The 19884-nt window shown below is 34.4% G+C and overlaps 1 protein-coding gene across 4 annotated transcripts in view; it reads right to left on the reverse strand.

Moving 5' to 3' along the window:
- Positions 1-19884, reverse strand: part of UHRF1BP1L (UHRF1 binding protein 1 like) — a 101818-nt gene that overhangs the window by 36432 nt on the left and 45502 nt on the right. For all 4 annotated transcript variants that reach the window (XR_003791088.1, XM_029205225.1, XM_029205226.1 and 1 more), the window contains exons 7-12: positions 18149-18319; positions 13673-13853; positions 8692-8775; positions 6994-7176; positions 6353-6471; positions 3269-3410 (exon numbers count right to left, since the gene is read on the reverse strand). Coding sequence is in view for 3 of the 4 variants with exons in the window: in XM_029205225.1 (XP_029061058.1) it covers positions 3269-3410; positions 6353-6471; positions 6994-7176; positions 8692-8775; positions 13673-13853; positions 18149-18319 (880 nt within the window). In the remaining variant the exon portion in view is untranslated. The remainder of the gene's footprint in view (positions 1-3268; positions 3411-6352; positions 6472-6993; positions 7177-8691; positions 8776-13672; positions 13854-18148; positions 18320-19884) is intronic.

Raw genomic sequence — 19884 nt, forward strand, 5'->3', positions numbered from 1 at the left:
ACTTTGTTATGAAGTAGAAACTAACACACCATTGTAAGGCAATTGTACTCCAATAAAGATGTTAAAGAAAAAGTATGCAGGGCTTCTCTGGTGGCGCAGTGGTTGGGAGTCCGCCTGCCGATGCAAGGGACACGGGTTCGTGCCCCGGTCCGGGAAGATCCCACATGTCACGGAGCGGCTGGGCCTGTGAGCCATGGCCGCTGAGCCTGCGCGTCCGGAGCCTGTGCTCCGCAACGGGAGAGGCCACAACAGTGAGAGGCCCACATACCGAAAAAAAAAAAATGTATACAGTTTAATCTAAAACTAACTGTATAAATAAGAGGTATTGTTTTGATTTCTTTTCCTATTGTTACAGTCAGCAAGAAGCAACCTTCAAAAACTTTATCTTCTTGGGACTTCCCTGGTGGCGCACTGGTTAAGAATCGGCCTGCCAATGCAGGGGACCCATGTTCGATACCTGGTCTGGGACGATCCCATGTGCCGTGGAGCAACTAAGCCCGTGCACCACAACTACTGATCCTGTGGTCTAGAGTCTGTGAGCCACAACTACTGAGCCCGTGTGCCGCAACTACTGAAGGCCACGCACCTAGAGCCCGTGCTCTGCAACAAGAGAAGCCAACGCAATAAGAAGCCCTCACACTGCAACAAAGAGTAACCCCATCTAAAGAGTAGCCGCTAAAGAAAGCCCACGCACAGCAATGAAGACCCAATGCAGCCAAAAATAAATAAATAAATTTAAATATATATATTTACATTTATATATATAAACAGAAACATCTTATTGGGATGTGGAGGTGCTTATCTCTGAGGATAGTAAGGAAGTGGGTTGCTGAAGCGATCATGTCAAGGGAAGAAAGTGGAGGGAATCTCAAATATAGATTGAGTGATGATGGCAGCCACAGAGAGAACTAGAGAGCAAATGTAGTCCAGGATAGAAGAACCCTGACTGCATATCTGGGATAGAGGAAGAAACCTGCTACACTAAGCAGTAGAAAGATCTACCTGCAGTTTCTAACAGGGGTCTACTTATGAAATAGATTAGTACATAGCTATTAAAGATATTTAAAATGAACTTGTAGAAACTAGGATCATTAAGGGAAAAGGACAGGATGTAAATCAAATATGTTAAAGAAACGCATACATTAAAAACAGGACTAACAACACTATACTTATTGTTATGGTCTGAAATGCATCCCCTCAAAATTGATATGCTGAAGTTCTAACCCCTAATACCTCAGACTTAGCTGTATTTGGAGATAGGGCTTTTAAAGAGGCAATTATGGTAAAAACGAGTTCATATGAGTGGGCTCTAGTCCAATATGACAGGTGCCATAGGAAGAGCTTAAAAAATGGACACACACAGAGGAAAGACCATGTGAGAAGACAGCCATCTACAAGCCAACGAAAGAGGTCTCTGAGGAAACAACCCTGTCAACACTCTGACCTAGAACTTCTAGCCTCCAAAACTGTGAGGAAATAAATTTGTTGTTTAAACCACCTAGTCTGTGGTATTTTATTATGGCAGCCGTAGCAAACTGATACACTTATGTTAGTAGAAGTTGTCTCTAAGTTGTAGGCTCACAGGCATTTTTTAAATTTTTGGCATCTTCTCTTTTTTTTTGTAATATAATGAATGTATGTTACATTTACAATTATAAAAAAAGGTTATATATTTTTAAAGTTGGATTGCTTAACAGAAAGACGAAATGTGAGAACTGAAAATGGATCCCTATACACAGGGATTCAGTATACTATGTTCTTTACTTTTGTATCTGTTTGAAATTTTCCATAATAAAAAGTTGAAAACAGTTAAACGTAAGCAACCAATTTCACTCCTAGGTGGCTAAGATTTAAATTGCTGGGAAGGAGTTTTATATTTTTATCAGAAAAAAATCATATAGATTATAGAATGGGATTATAATTCCCTTGGTGCATGTTAACAAAACTGATAGAAATAAACCTAGATTAGAAGTGTGAAATCCTGGAAACTATAGGCTTTAGTCTGAAGAAAAGTTACTAGTTCAATGAATGAGACATTATTTAAGGAAAACAATTTGGTGGGTGGGTGTTGGAAACAATGGGATTATCCAATTACAGGTAAATAGTTGTGAATAACCTGGGGAGGCAGTGAAATATAGTTGGGGGGAAAGGGTAGGAAGAATTTTGATTTAGAAGACCTATACTTGAGTTTCAGCTGTGCCATTTTATTCTTCATAAGGTGCTGAGCAAATGCCTTAACCTATCTTAATTTTCTCACTGTTTCAGTCAAGGAGGTAGAATAGAAAACAAATTTGAAATACACAAAAGAATACTGAAAAGCATGAAGATGGTGAGGAGATTAGAAACTAAAAGGTCATTACAAATGAGGATTAAAATGATAAAATAGTTTGACATCTCTTTCTCCAAAGTAATTTCTTTCTCCAAAGGATATCTTTTTTTTAATTTAACAACAAAGGCATGAGCATCAGAAATTCCCTTTGAAACTAAAAACCTATAGTAAGTGAATATTAAACAAACGAGCTAAGTAGGTCAAAGAATCTGGAGTTCTACTTAAAAAAATTTTTTTTCCTCAAATAATATAACCTATTTCGTTTAAACACTTTTTCTCAACTATAATTTTCAACCAAAATAATGAAAAAGGTACCACATAAACAAAGGTAAATTTTAGTTTGAAGAATTAGATGAACTGAGACAATAGCAAAGAATACAAATGTATAATCATAAAGTGGCTTACAAATAAAAATTCATGTAATTCAATGTTTCTAACAAAAGACAGTGCCAAAAGTTGTCCAAGGTATACATTTGGGTATCAAAACCTAGCCTCCCAAATTCTCTATAACTAAAAGGCTAACTTCACTATTCATTTTTTAATGAAATAGAGTTTTATGTAGCTGAAATATAAGTGAAATTTTACTAAAGAAAAAAAAATGACCTTATTCTACAATAACCTAACTTTCATTCATTCTTTCATTTAACAACAGCTACTAAGAACAAAAATGAGTCAAACCTCAGGGATAAAATGAAGCATGAATACTACATGGTTCCTGATATCAAGGATGCTACAAGCTAGTAAGGGAAAAGAATATATGAACAAATAATAAGTAAGTAAAAATGCGATACTAGAGTTATATACTAAACACAATGATTACAAGGGCAAAGAACAATGGACTTTTTTCTTTTTTCACATTTATAATACTTGAAAACTTTAGCAAGAAAAAATCAACTTCCCAAGTAATGGACAAACAATAACAAAAAAGGAAACTCTTACTTGGAAAATCCTTTCCATCTGGATAGTAATATTCTGTGAATTCTATATAGACAGCTGACATTTCTTGTGGAAGATACAGGGATTTTTTATTGCAAGAAATCATACTTTTGGGGGAAGAACGACATTGTTCTGCTGTAGAGACCTGAAAAAATAATTAATTTTATTGAAGTAACACTAAACAAAGCCCTTTCCAAAGAATTTATGCAACATGGACAATACTTCAAACTCTTAAAACTACTTCCAATAATTAATTAGTTAATTGCCAATGTAATCTTTATCATATATTTAATTTCATATTAAATTATTTTAAAATAATACCAATTAACTTATTCATAAAACTATAACCTCTTTGGATTCTTATTACAAAGTCAACTCTGTACAATTTTCTTTGCAAACTTACTACTTTGAGCCTTACAATAACAGACAGAATATTTCTGTAAGACAATACAAATAAGTTAAGTGGCAGAGGGCTTCCCTGGTGGCGCAGTGGTTGAGAGTGCGCTTGCCGATGCCGAGGACGTGGGTTCGTGCCCCGGTCCGGGGGGATCCCACATGCCGCGGAGCGGCTGGGCCCGTGGGCCGTGGCCGCTGGGCCTGCGTGTCCGGAGCCTGTGCTCCGCAACGGGAGAGGCCACAATAGTGAGAGGCCCAAGTACCGCAAAAAAAAAAAAAAAAAAAAAGTTAAGTGGCAGAGTCAGGACACAGATACAAGTCCTCAAGACTAGACTGCTTCCCAACTATGTACTTTATAATAGTTCTTTACCATAATTCATTATTATGAAAAATAATTATATACAGAATGTTAGTTTAGAATAACAGAAAAATTACAGAGACAGACAGTGGTGATGGTTGTACAACAATGTGAATATACTTAATGCCAATGAACTGTACACTTAAAAATGGTTAAAATGATAAATGTTATGTCATGTATATTTTACCACAATAAAAATTAATTTAAAAATAACAGTACACTATAAATGCTCCTGTCAAATAGTTTAAGCTCTTAAATTATTTTTCCAAAAAGACTATTAGTTTTAAGATTCATGTTACACATTTTTCACTCTCTGCCCAAAACAGCTAATTTATAATCACATCAAAAACTTGTATGCTAATTTCTCCAAAGTTCAACCAATAGCATTTTATCAGTTTCATTTATTTATGCTTGTTTAGCAGACCCAGGGATGTATCTCAAGGTTATTTTTTTTCATTCATTCAACAAACATGTATATTTCTCATGTGAAGTGGAATGACTCTTCAATGTTTTACTCGTTTCCCCTTGTATAAATTGTTAATCAAACCTTTGATTATTTGTACAGTCTTCATAAATTTAAGTCAGTTCCTTACATTGTCTAATAAGAAGCTTTTCTCTGCATACATGGAAACAAATTCTTTTCAACTCCAGAGTGTCAAGTTATTTTATATAGTAGACAATAGCTTTTTTCCTTTTTCTTTTAATAGTTAAAAAGTTATTCAAATTGGGGTGGACATCCTATCTTATTTTCTTCCAGTTACTTTTGTTTGTTTTGTTCTGATGTATTCGTGTATGTGGGATTTCTTTATTGTATTTCATTCTCAATCATATGGGATTATGGGTGATTCCCCTTCCCCATTTCCATATGAATTTATTCAAATATAATGCATTATATAGAGAACATAAAGAAAGAAGCAATTGCACAATAAGAAAATAACTCTTAAATCAGGGTATCTCAGAATTGGCACTATTGATATTTGGGGCCAGATAACTTTCTTATGGGGGCTGTCCAGTGCACTGTAGAATGTTCAGCAGCAACACTGATCTCTACCCACTAGATGTCAGCAGCAACCCCCTCCAGCTGTGACAACAAAAATTGTCCTCAGAAATTGCCAAATGTCCTCTGGAGGGCAAAACTGGTCCCAGTTGAAAACTACTGAGTAAAATGAAACCTTTCCAGATAAAACTAAGTCTCAAAGACACAGACTTATCAAAATATACACACAATTCACAAATGATAATACATACTTGAAATCCTTTATTTAAAAAAAAAAAAAGGGTCATATTTTTACCGTGTTGGTCTCAAGGATTGTGATGTTAGACCATGTTGTACCGATTATAGCCTGAATAAGAATGTTAGTATAAATAGGACAGAGTTCTTAGCTATAAAATTATGTTCACAGTATAGTCAATACTTAGTAGTTAATTTAGCAAATATCGTATTCTAGTTTATTCCACTAAGACCTTTGTGAAATAAGGAATCTGGCCTACAAAGAGAGGTCTGGCCTTTGTCCCTACTCTTGGGAGGTAATTCTTTTTTTTTTTCATGTTTTCTTCTTAAATTTTTTTTTGGCCGCATTGCATGGCAAGTGGGATCTTAGTTCCCCGACCAGGGATCAAACCCACGCCCCCTGAAATGGAAGGCAGAGTCTTAATCACTGGACCGCTGGGAAAGTCCTGGGAGATAATTCTAAAGTCTTGGAATTTCCCATTCATGGTAGACCCCTGAGACCACAACTGATAGTTTATGCTCACAAGATGACTCAGAGTGGGACTGACCACACTTGATAGTCTTAGTAGTGTTTAAGACCACCTGTAGAGACTGAGTTCAACTACGTGGGCAATATTTCATACATATTGTTACATGTTCATTCTGGGAGGCTAATGTTTCCTAGGGACAAGGAAATTCTGAATTTGCAGCCTTTGAAACTCCACTCTGTGCTCTCTTCCTATGGCTGGTTCTAATTCGTATTCCTGCCTTGTAATAAATGTGACTCTGAGTATAACTGATTTCAGCAAGTTCTTTGAGTTTTTCTAGTAAATTCTCGAATCTGAGGGTAGTTTAGGGAAACCCCAGAAACTACAGTTGGTGTCAGAAGTCTTGTGCAGACTTGGCAGTCTGGCAAACTGTGCCCTTAACCTCACAGTTTGCCTAATTCTGGGTAGCCATATAAGTGAAAATTAATGAACCGGTATTTTCTCTTCTGTCTAATTTAGCCATTTCACAATACTGGTCAAGATGTTTTTAAATAAAATGGTGGCACTGGTTTATAAGAGTTGTTTGCAGGAGATACTAAAGGTGTTTATCAGAAGATTTAAGAAATAAAACATACCTGGTATATATTGAAATCTGCAAGTCTAACCACAACAGAACTAGACATTAACTTAACTTTGGATTGTTGAGGTAACACTGTAGGCATTTTGGAAGTCCCTTTCAGAGTTGAGTCTTTCTCTGTGGGAAACAAAAATTCCTTTTAATTTATAGTAAAATTATTTTTACCAGTCACTTTTTTATTACTAAGACAGCTACTAGAAATATAGATGAACCCTAATTTCTCAAACAAGGTAACATATGTGGAAATACTTTATATATAAACTGATATAAGAACATAAGTTATTATGATTACTCTTTTATTTTGTGATAATTATTCTTTAAATGGGAATCATATCACATTGAAGAAACTCTCATACAATAACTTTTGGGTGGAATTCTTGTTAAAAAGAGAAATCTACCCGTCATTTAAGAGTCTGAAATATTCTACATGGGTATTACTTTTATTAGTCATATTAATTTAAAAAGTGCTTTGATCTATAAGCCTATGATCCGAATGAGGTACAGGCTTTTTAGACATTAATTAAACACCATATTTATTTACAGAAAATACCATATGGTGAACATACACACACACTCACACACATACACACACCCAATTAATATCAGGGGAATGACATAACGTTGTCAGAGGTAAAATACCTGTTTGTGTGTGCTGGGGAGAGGCATGTGTTGGGGATTTAGGAGGTGAACCTACATCATGATCCTTTACAGCCTGTTTAAGCATTTCAACGTTGCACTCAAATTCATGTAACAACTCGTTGGCCCAACCATTTTTTATTTTCGTTGCATCACTAAAATACATCCAATGATTACAACTATCTCCTGTAAAATGAATAACAAGTATTTCACTGAAAAATGCACACTTTTCATTTATTCAATTATAGCAGAGCTTCTAATGATAAAAATTCATTTTCTCAAGGGATTCTTTAACCTTCTAATAAATTTGAAGCTTTCACCTACTACAGACATTAATCTTCCTAGAAAATATGAGTAAAACATTTAGAATGGAGGGAAAGAGTGTCAAAAGCAAATAACCTGGGAGGGTTTCTGTCTAGAACCTATCTGAGGTAGAACATCACTCAAAGTTTCAATAAGAAGCAGCAATGCTGGTCAACCTTCACTGAATGCTCAACCCCTGGCATGCCTCCATTGAATAGAATCCCAGTAAATACCATACAGGAAAAAGTCTCTTCATCAGAGATTTGTTGTAAAGTGAGTGAATGCAGCCATATATATATATATATATATGTGTGTGTGTGTATGTATACACACATATATATATGTATGTATATGTGTATATATATATATATCACATATAGGATTTTTGGAGGAAAAAATTTAAATCAGGATTATTAGGTTTATCTGTAGCAATTAAGAAAAGTAGTATCTACATAAAAGGGTTAAGAAAATAAAACCTACTTTATGACTAAAAGTTTTACCTTCTAAATAGGAATGATTTCTATGGTAAAAATTATTTTCAGTATATGTAAGTCACTTATGAATCAGGAGGTCAAACTGTAAGACAAAGCCCTTCAAACAAAACTCTAAACAAATAGTACAACCTTTAAATTCTACCAGGTACTGACACAGAAATGACAAACACTGAGAAATTGAAATTTGTGAAGAGAAAAATTTTATCATATTTTAAAAGTTCTAGAAAACTCATTATAGTTATTTGTTTTTTCTTATTTGTATGAATTAAAAAATAAAAAGCCACATATCACCAAAATGCAGAGATGGATATAAGGTCAAATTACTTAATTTGGCCATAAACATACATATTTTTGTTTTTATTATTTGGGGGGGAAAGTGCCTATCAATATGTGATTATTAAAGAACCTATTAACTCTTATCTATTGATGAAATTTAGAAAATACAAAAAAGTTTTTAAAAAAAGGTTCCTGGAATCCTACAATTTAACTAAAATCACTGTTATCCTTTTGCTTTATTTTCTTTTTTGATTTTTGAATATATATAATTAAAAAATTCAAAACATTAATAACTTGCTTTTGTCATAATTAACAAAATAGCACAAATATATGTTTTCTATCTTCTAATTTTTTAAAGTTTTAAATCAGTTTACAATATTTTCAGTTTCTAACAATTATATTTACTAATCATCTACATAAACCTCAATATAAGATTCATGAATATCTTCCATGGCAATTACATTTTCTTGGTAAGATACTGCCGGGCTGGGGGGAAATAATAAATGCCTTGATCTCTTTTCTCCTTAAAAAATTAAAACAAAATAATAAAATAACAACAAAACAAAATAAATTGGCTATATAATTTAAAAGCAAGATTTACATCTTTTAAATAAACTGTTATACAAACCTGCTTTGTGATAAGGATAATAATCTATAGTTAGCTGTGTAAAAGACAGTTGCATAGCCCCTCCAGTAATACGTCTGTTTGACTCTGGGAAAAGAAAAAGATGAAATTGAAAGAGAGACAGAGAAAGAAGTATTAAGCAAATATAAGAAACATTTCATTTACCATACCTGCAGTCCAAGCAGTGATAACTGTCTCTCTGTTACCGAGGTTAATACAATAAGGATTTTAAGAAATGCAATTCAGGGATTTCCCTGGTGGTCCAGTGGTTAAGAACCTGCCTTGCAATGCAGGGGACACTGGTTCGATCCCTGGTCCGGGAACTAGGTTCCCACATGTCGCAGGGCAACTATAAGCCCTCATGCCACAACTAGGGAGCCTGAGTGCCACAACTACAGAGCCCATGCGCTCTGGAGCCTACGTGCCACAACTAGAGAGAAGCCTGTGCACCCCAACTAGAGAGAAGCCTGTGTACCACAACGAAAGATCCTACGTGCCACACTAAGTCCCAATGCAGACAATAAATAAATAAATAAATATTTTTTTGAAAAAGAAAGAAATGCAATTCAACCTAGTAAGTATTTATTGAGCCCCTATCCCCTGCAAGGTACTAAGCTAAAAGGTGAGGATACAAGAATAGCAGAACTTTTATATTTACATATATATTTGGCATATATTTACCATATGCCAAACATTGTTTTAAATTTTTTAAGTGTACTTATTCATTTGCTCTTCATGGCAACCCTATGAAATAGATACCATTAATATTATGCCTATTTTCTAGATAAGAAAATTAAGTAAATAGGCCAAGGTCATACAGTCAGTTAGTGTAGGGCTGGTTTTGAAACCAGGAAATCCTAACCACTGCCTTATATCATCCTGCCTCTTGTTGAAGAAGCAATTGAATCTACTAGGTTAGGTAAGTTTTCTAAAGTCACACAGCTATGTTAAGATTGGAAGTATCCAAAAAAAAAAAATTTTTTTTCCATTTCAAATGTTCTAATTCTGTAAATATTTATTGATATAATCCACGTAAAAAAACCTCTTGAGGTTCTTAATAGTTTTTGAGAGTGTAAAGTGGTCCTGAGACTAAAAAGCTTGAGAATTACTAAGCCAGGCTTATCAGAAAAACTTAAGATTGCTAGTTTTTTACTGCCATTTAATTATGGGTATATTATAATAGAGCAAAAGCATGGATCCTCACTCTTAGAATAAGCTTCTGTCATCTAGTTGGGCAGAAGCTTAGATAATTTCTTAGATATGGTATTTGGAATAGAATCTATGCTTTTAGAATCTATCAGACAAAAAATAAAACAACCTCCCCAAAACACCCTTAAGTAAATGTAGTTGGTCTTCTTTAAATGCCACTGAATAGAATGTGGCATTAATGTTTGCCCCTTTGTTTAAAATGTGATTCTTCAAAATAGAATTTAGAGATCAAGTCTCTCACATTTTTGAAATAAATGCTATTTGGCAGGGCTTCCATTTGTCCTAGTCTTTCTATTGCTTTTTGGGATGTCAGAACACCCTTAAACAGCTCTTTAGGGTTAGAAGTTCTCTTTTTTGGCACTTTGCCTTCCCTTCTAATGATACTAAAGGTTGGATCACTAGAAAGTTGACCGATAGATATATTCCACCCAAGGTTATCACCTCAAGATGAGGTTATGAAACTCCTTATATGGATAGCCATATTCCTTCTACCTGAAAATAAAGCTGTAGAAAAATAAAACTTTAGGGCTCTGTACAACAAGGTTTGTACCACTTATTATATTCCAAGTAATTTTCTAGATGCTTTACAAATGTTGACCCATTTAAATCTTGTAACAACCTTATGAAGGGCCAATGAAATTGAAGAACATAGAGGTTAAGTTACTCATTCAAGGTCACACAGCTGTTGCATGGTAGAGAGTCCAGACAATCTGACTTCAAACATGTGTCACTAACCAGCATAGTATGCTGAAATAGTGCTTTAATTGGGGATAATTTAAAAAATAATATTTCAAATGAAGAGTTGCTTGATTTTGGTGGACATAATCTTAATTAAATTTACTTGTGCTTTGGACAAATACGCTTATGCTTATAAAACTTCTGAGAAGAGATTCAGGAGCAACTGAAGGCACAGGGGATAGAAGTTGCAATGATTTGGAGTTGCCAGAAATCTAATTATGCTGCTCAAACTCTGCCAGTGAAATACCCAAGAATGGCAGAAGTATGAGAACCCTGGTTCTCTGGTACTAGTGACAAATGCCTTTGAAATTTCATGCTTTCTTTTGTAAATGTTCTTGAATTCTGCAAACTATACTACTATATTTTAATACAAAAATCATGTTTTAAATGACTCCTCATTGAAAATAAATGATGCTCCAAGAAAAAAAAAAAAAAGATTGGAAGTATCTAAAACTGTTTCTGTTTTGTTATGTCTGTTCATTTATTTTGTTTTTTAGATTCCACATATAAGTGAAATCATACAGTATTTGTCAATAGGTGATTGCCAGAGGGCAGGAGGATAGGGGAAGAAGAAAAATAGGTGAGGGAGATTAAGTGGTACAAACTTCCAGTTGTGAAATAAATGAGTCATGGGTATGAAATGTACAGTGTGGGGAAAATAGTCAATAATTACATAGTATCTTTGTACGGGGACAGATCATAACTAGACTTATCACGGTGATCATTTTGAAATGTATAGAAATAATGAATCACTATGTTGTGTAATAGGAACTAACATAGTGCTGTGGGTCAACTAAACTTCAAAAGCAAACAAACTCATAGAAAAAGAGATCAGATTTGTGGTTACAAGAGGCAAGGGGTGGGGGAAGGGAGAATGCGATGAAGGCAGTCAAAAGATACAAACTTTCAGTTATAAGATAAATAAGTACTAGGAATATAATGTACAACATGATAAATGTAATTAACACTGCCGTATGTTGTACAAGAAAGTTAAGAGAATAAATCCTAAGAGTTCTCATCACAAGGAAAATTTAATTTCTTTAATTTTGTATCTATATGAAATGATGATGGTCACTAAACTTACTGTGATAATCATTTCATGATGTATGTAAGTCAAATCATTATGCTGTATGCCTTAAACTTATACAGTGCTGTATGTCAATTATACCTCAATAAAACTAGAAGAAAAAATAAAAATAAAAAAAAGGTAAAAAAGAAATCCAAAGTAGATGAAAAGTCAGTGTAACTCCAACACAGAACTCAAACATTAAAACAGCATAGACAAATCAAATACAAATTAGTATAGAGCTATGTACACACTCTCTATATTAATTTGTTAACTGCAATTTATCTCAACCGGCAGAATTTCTAGTACAGATCTACAATCCCTTATTTAAAACCCTTGGAGCCAAATGTTTCAGAATTCAGAACTGTTTTAGATCTTATTAAAGTAATGTATGTATATCTGTGTATACATACATATATGAACTGCCAGCAGGTTCTGAGGCAGCACTAAGTAACAAAAGATAGTAATTCTGCAGCAAAACTCAAGTATTTACACTAAGTGGGTATAAGAAAGATGATAAATAGCAACGTGCTCATTTAGATGAAGTTTTGCCAGCAAATGAATTCTTTACAAACTTATGAAAAAGCATTTCAGACCCTTCTGGATTTTAGAATAGCAGAGAACTGATTTAGATCTTTAAGATGAGGAAGCTATTTTGGTGGAGGGGTTTTCTCCTTAAATAACATCATTGAGCTTATTCTATGAGGGAATATAGAGGGAGGAATGTAAAAGAGCTGAGAAAACAGTTTTCTGGTTTTTTGCTGATCACTTAACCTTGACCCCTCATTTTGTTATTTTGGTTTGTTTTAACTTTTTTGATTTTCCTTTCAAATCACTAAAGCAGAAGATGCCAACTACAAGCCAAATGACAAAGGTAGACAAACAAAAGACAGCAAATCTCTCTCCAAACTCCAAAACTTCCTTACCTTTGCTGCTCCACCCTTTTATCTGGTAGCTGATATCTGGCTGCCCTTTCTGAGAAGGCAAGGTAACTTCCATTGCTAAGTATAGGAGCAACATAAGTTACAGGGGTTGGTCTCAATATTCACTCTCTCAGCTTTAAAAATTCAGAGCAACAACTCTCATAGACATAGATTCTGATTCAGGTCTGAGGCCCCAGGTTGGATGTCTCCATTGAAAAAAGATTCTCAGCTTGATTCTCATGCTCACCAAGGTGTGAGAAACACTGTCCTAGAGGCAGCACTACCTGACGAGTCCTTCTAACACTTATGGGCCAGAGACACTCTCTGGAGGAGAAACAGAAATGCCCAGCACCTAGAGTATGGAACCACAGATTTTCAAAGTGACCAAGAGCAGCTCCCTGCTAACCCCATTACCTGTGTTTACTAAATAGGGAAAAATAAGAGAAGCAAAAGCTAAAAGGAAAGAAAAAACCTTCCTAACTGGGATTTAGCTTCCTGACCAAATTTAGGGAGGATCTGGAGTAAGGAGACACAAGAAATGTTAAACAGCCACATAGTTGTGTTTATATGCACATAGGGTCAGAAAAATGTAGATAAACCATCATGCTGAAAATGCATGTGCATCGCTTTTCGGCCTTTTGGCTAAGATCGAGTGAAAATACACGTGCAAATAATTATGAATTGAGTGTGGACTAAAATTTAATTTACAGACAATTTCAAAATTATGAAAAAGTTAATTCAAAGGCTAGTCTAATTTTTCATCAACCTCTAAGGATGTCAGTCGTGAAAAAAAAACGAATTTTACCATTAGCATTGACAGCTAACAATTAATTATGTTGAGGTACTATTAAAGCAAAATAAAATTTTATACCAATATACAATGCTTAAAATTACACCTTTCATCTACATACCTCAATGAATGATAAAATTATGACTAGTTATCTTAAGAGTACAGACTATATATTGCATACGATAAACAATCCAGATGTGTAGTAAGTTCTAGAAAAACCAAAAATAGTTTCAAATAGCAGCTTTTATTATTTATTACCTTTTTCTTTAGCATGAATATCATCACATATGTGTAGATCTAGATGAGAAATCACTAAGTGATGGGAGGTTTCTTTAACATCAAAGTCATTGAATAGTTTCACAATTGCATCATTTAGATCAGGAGCATTTGAAGTCTGTGGTGTCTTCACTTGCTGGGTAGATGGGGCTACTGTAGAGCTCTAAAAGATTCAAAACTGCCTTAGCACTGCAAGTTAAATATTTGACATTCCCCACTCAAAAAAACTGAAATAATAAAGTCATAAAAAATACGCAAATACATTTTCTTTTGTATCAGTAACTCAGTTTCCTAAAATATTTTCTGAATTATGTAGGATAAAACTAAAGCCTAAAAACTGGAGAAATGTAAATAATTTGTATATGAACCCAATACATTTTAGTAAATATCTGAATAGCTATATTTATATATTTATAGCCCTTCCTGTTTTAGAAAATATTTTTTAACTATTAAAGGCAGCTTATTTAAATATTATTAGTTTTATATATTGAAAAAGAAAAAAAATGTCATCAGCTATATACACTATTTTATGTCCTGCAGAAATAAATCATTACTTTGTAAAAGCACTTGTGATATTATTTAGTACTATACGTGCTCTCATGCCTCTTAAGAGGTGTGGTATGTCCTCTGAACTTGGATATCTGAAGAAGCCAGAAAGCAGAAGAGATTTATAACGGATTGTGAGTTCACATTCTTTTCTCCCCAAAGAGAAAAAACAGAATACTGTTGAAGTATAAAGACATCTGTGAACCTCCAACAGCGTAAAATAACTCTGCATACATAAGAATACTGTGAGATGATATGTACATGTTAGCCATAGAACTATACATGAAACTCTGGTAACAATTAACAAAATGAAGACCAGATTTATTATTAAAAATATTTTAAATTTTTCTAATTAAGAACAGTTCATTAAAAGTATAGTTATTTACAGAAAATTAAAGTACTATATACATATAGCTTGTATACAATATACATATTCTTAATAGTAAAAACTATGGTCATACTGTAAAAGAATTTCAAAGTGTACTCGGTAAATGAGAATCTCTCAATGAAAATGATTGGGGCCCACACTATTTAAAGAAAAGCAAAGGTGAAATATAGTTGTGAAGGCTTAAATTCTAGGGGCTCAAGTAAGCTTTTTTACTAATTAACTGTTAAACTGATTTCCATCAGAAAAATCACTTTTTCTTATGTTTTCCCCCATCTACTTTCAAAGCCTTACAGACTATTATTTATGTCTATGATGGTACTGTTTTGAAAGAAAACACTCTCCTGTATTCCTTTAATCATGTATCCTCTTTTTCATCAAGACAAATACTGATACAAATAAAAACATAAGCATTAATCTCCCTACAAACACTTTTCTTCATACTGAGGTAGATTTAGGTTTTTGGATGACAATTGTGGGGGGAAAAGTGGGTCACTATAAATTCTTTTGCCTCATGAATAATCTTAAAAAACTCTTCAATTTTCAAGTTTGTAAAGCTCTCAAGTTATAAAGTTGAGCAAAGGAAAACTGTCACCTATTTCACTCTGTAATGCACTCTCTTGGTACCTCAAGTGATCAGGACATTCTGTATGATAACTAAAGTAGTGACGTGACAACTACTACCCAAGAAAGAAACCCCACAGTAATGTGAATGGTTAAGTACATCTACTATAAAATATTATGGTGTGACAAAAAATACTAATTACAAATACTAATGACATGGAAGAAAACTATAGCCATTTGCTACTACATCCTTACTAAAACTAGGAAAAAATGCAGATGCCTAGGCAAAAAATCTGTAAGGAAATACCTCAAGATGATAACACTGGTTTTGTTATGGTGGTAGGATTACAGAATTTTGTCCTTGTTTCTAGTTTCCTAATCTGTACCTTTATCTAGCTTCCTAATCTACATTCTATTTTATATAAACATATCCACATATTGCACAAGTAAGAGCTACAGTAACATCAACACTTTGTCTATTGGTCTTTAATTTCAATTACCATCTCTGTTAATGACATCCTAAGCTACATAAATCCTTATTGCAAGTCTTAACAGACTAGTGTTTATGTCTATGATGGTAATATTGTAAAATATTATCTCCTGTACTTCTTTAATTATTTTTCCCACCCCAAAATGGAACTCATTATTACCTTTTCTCAGCCTTACCTCGTTAATCAAACCTGCTTCCTTCTGCATTTATTCTATTGGCTAATGGAATTACCAATTATTTGAAAAGTCCTCAACTCTTCTCTCTTCTTTATCCTCAACTGGTGAAAGACTCAGATGTCTTTCCCCAATTTGGCTTGTTTTTTCTTCTTTCAAACCATTACCAGAGGTCCAAGTCCACTCCTCCCCTAGAATAGCAATCTTCCTACTCTTCAGTCTACCCTCTATGATACTACCATGTCATACTTGACTTTTGTTCCCTATTTAAAAACTTCCATTGGCTTCTGCATGCCTATAGGAAAAGTAAACATATAATACTCATCATGTCTAGTTGCCACTTACTTCTGCTTAAACTCAGGCTACCTGCCTAGGAAAACTCTATTCTACGCTATGGTCCAGTATTCTGTTCATCAAACTTTTAAAATTAGGTTCCCTTGAAGAATTATGAAGACATCTTATTGGATAAATATTAATTATTGGTAGAATGATACAGGGTTCACCATCAATTCTCTGTTTTTATCGTTTAAAGCTCTGGGAAACTTTAACATAAATAAGTAGATTAGAATGAAATGAATTTTGTTTTAGCAATGTGACACGACTCTTTGAACTCTTTCAAGTTACATGCCAGGATTCACAAAGTGATCTATTGTAAAAAATTATTTTTAATAGTCTAGCAGCTGACATTTATTAAACTTCCTTCAAATGTGTTGAAAGCAAAGAAGTGGGAATCACCTAATTTGTTAGTCTGTCATGGGTCATTCAGTTCCAACATGGACAGCAATATTTCAAATTGCCTGTCTTATTTTCCAGAGGTTTTTGAGTCAAAACCCTCCCTTCCCAACCCCCCACCCCAACAAATCCATCAGAGTAAGAATGAGGATGAGTAAGAAGAATGCCTTTCATTTGTAAAGTAGGATACTAGGATACGAGAAATTATGGAAAGGGAGAACCAGTCAGACATCTTAACACAAGAACATTCTCACGTAGCCCAAATTTAAGAAAGAGTACGCATCAAAATGGAAGATGTGAAACAATTTCTTTAAAGCTTAGAAAGTTGTCATATATTCACAAGGCATGTGTACCTCACTCTCAAAAATAATGCTCTAGGAACACCAAACCCCTTATTTTTATCAGAAAATACCATGCTCCTTAACACCATCATACTTTTGCAGATTCTATTTCCTCATCCAAAATACCCTTTCCCTCACCTGGAAACTTCTACTCATTTTTAAGACTTAACTTCATTATCCTCTTTGTGAAACCTTTCCAAACTCCACAAGCAGTTGATTAAAACTTCTCTGTGCTTCTATAAACTCCTCATTCCCATTTTTAATTCTGCACTCTCGCATATACGTTGAACTGCAATGATTTGTTTTATATTTGATTCCCCATTACACCGAGATCCTTGAGGGCAGGATCAGACAATATTTATTTTTACATCCACAGCATGTAGCCCTGCACCTTATGACAAAGCAGGCAGGCAGTAAACAATGCCAATCTGATAGTCACAGGAAAAGCCCATGCACCAGCCAGATCACCAACAAGCTATATATCTAAGATGTAATTACTCTGTTTCTAATGAAATAATTCATAGAAGTATGATTTCACAATATCCTTTAAGTCTTTATTGGATAGATGTAAAAAGTCAATCGTACTTATAAAATTATCAAAAGATGCTACACATTGGGATTTTCAATGTCCCTTCTACAAAAATCTTCATGTCAAATTCTCAGAATTTACTACTAGGAAAGATTAGAATACCTCTTTCTTTTAAGAAAAAACTAGTAATGCAACTGATTTTAAGAAAGTGATCAATAAATAGCTTCCCCCATTTTCGTCCCAGCCATCAGACAATTCTAACAGTTTTGTGTTCAACTTCAGCAATTCCCTAGGGCTTTAGTTTCCTATTTTAATATTAATCCTTACATTCTTTCCCTTGACTATAATTACCCAGGTTTTTACCTTTTGCACTTACTTTAGTAATTTTTAAATTGTATTTTTTTAACTTCCTGAAAGGAAGTATTTATAACACCAAAATACTTTTATGTTATCAGTAACTCTGATGCCAAGCACAGACCTCCAAACAAGATAAGTACTATATAGACAGAAATACATTTAATATATGCTTTCATATAGATACCATGTAGGTAAAATTAATATAGTAAGATATATAAGAAGATTCTTGGACTCAAAGTATTATAATCTATTTTGCATAAAGAAAACAACCAACCATTCTGATTTTTAAACCATTTACATGTAAACTGAAGTGTTTTTCCTATTAACATATAATAGCATACCTGTGTAGGTTCAGGAGCCATACTCTTCCTTTGGTCTGTTGATTTTTCTATTGCTTCACTAAGAGATTTTGCATATTGTACCATAGCCTTCAACTGGGAATCCGTTAAAACCCATAATAAGTCATCCAGCATTAGAACTAACTTTGTTGCAATGACATTGCAATCCTTTAACTGTCAGGAAAAAATGATTCATAAAATTAAGCCAAGAAATAAAACTTATAATGCACTTGTATCTTTTAAAAGTTTTAAATTTTTCAATGGTTTAAATATGGATCCTTCCTTATTCACCAAATATTTATTGAGTTCCTATAATATGGAAGGAATATCTCCTAGTATTGGAGATACAGTGGTAAAAAAGACTGATAGATTCCTGTACTTTAACAGGAACAAGTTATATAGGTACAAGTGTTTATATAATTTAATTTTTCATTTATAGCTAATAAATCATAAAATTACCTATGTTAATTCAACCCCAGTTGACCCTTGAACAATGCGGGGTTAATGCATATAACTTATAGTCGGCCCTCTGTATCCAAATTTCCTCCATATCCAACGTTCCTCCACATCCACAGATTCAACCAGCCTCAGACCATGTAGTACTGTAGTATTTACTATTGAAAAATATCCACATATAAGTGGACCCATGCAGTTCAAAACTGTGTTGTTCAAGGGTCAACTGTAATTCTAGTAGAAAAAGGGGCATTAAAATTAATTAAAGGGACTTCCCTGGTGCTCCAGTGGTAAAGAACCTGACTTACAATGCAGGGGACGCTGGTTCGATCCCTGGGCGGGGAACTAAGATCCTACATGCGTGGGGCAACTAAGCCCATGCACCACAACTACCGGGCTCGCACGCATCAACTAGAGCCCACGTGCCGCAAACTACAGAGCCCATGTGCTCTGGAACCCACAGGCCACAAATACAGAGCCCACGCACCCTGGAGCCTGCGCGCCACAACTAGAGAAGAGAAAACCCGCACGTCATAACTAGAGAGAAGCCCGTGCGCCACACAAAATATCCCACATGCCTCAACTAAGACCCGATGCAGCCAAAAATAAATAAATCTTTTAAAAAAATTTAATAAAAAACTGAAATGCTATTTTAACCATATTTCACATTTTAGAATATCTGTATTGTCATACTCTGAAAAATTCTTTTCAATTTAATTTAGTACAGTGATTTGTGTCTAGTACTAGAAAACATACCGTTGAGATTTTAATTGAGCCAAGTTTTTAAAAAAGTCGTTATTCCCCCTCATTAAATTTCATCACAATCCACAGTGGACTCTCAAATACTGACATCCTTAAGTAACTATCGTCCCTATTTATCTAAATTACCAGTCATATCTTAACCTTCTAAAACTAGTCGTTTTGGTTACTAATAGTGAAGACTTTACCGTTTACCCACTCCTGAGCAAGATTCAATAAGGAGAAGTAAAATTATAAAACAGTTAATGTTCAATAAAAATTTGATAACTGAGAAATCTATTCAATTTATCAAAAATAAAAATCTGTGGGCTTCCCTGGTGGCACAGTGGTTAAGAAACTGCCAATGCAGGGGACATGGGTTCGAGCCCTGGTCTGGGAAGATCCCACATGCCACGGAGCAACTAAGCCCGTGCACCACAACTATTGAGCCTGTGCTCTAGAGCCCATGCTCCGCAACAAGAGAAGCCACCGCAATAAGGGAGCCCGTGCACCACAATGAAGAGTAGCCCCCACTCGCGGCAACTGGA

This window comes from Monodon monoceros, unplaced genomic scaffold (assembly GCF_005190385.1).
Source record: "Monodon monoceros isolate NGI ecotype Baffin Bay Population unplaced genomic scaffold, NGI_Narwhal_1 Super_Scaffold_6, whole genome shotgun sequence".
Classification (NCBI taxonomy): domain Eukaryota; kingdom Metazoa; phylum Chordata; class Mammalia; order Artiodactyla; family Monodontidae; genus Monodon; species Monodon monoceros.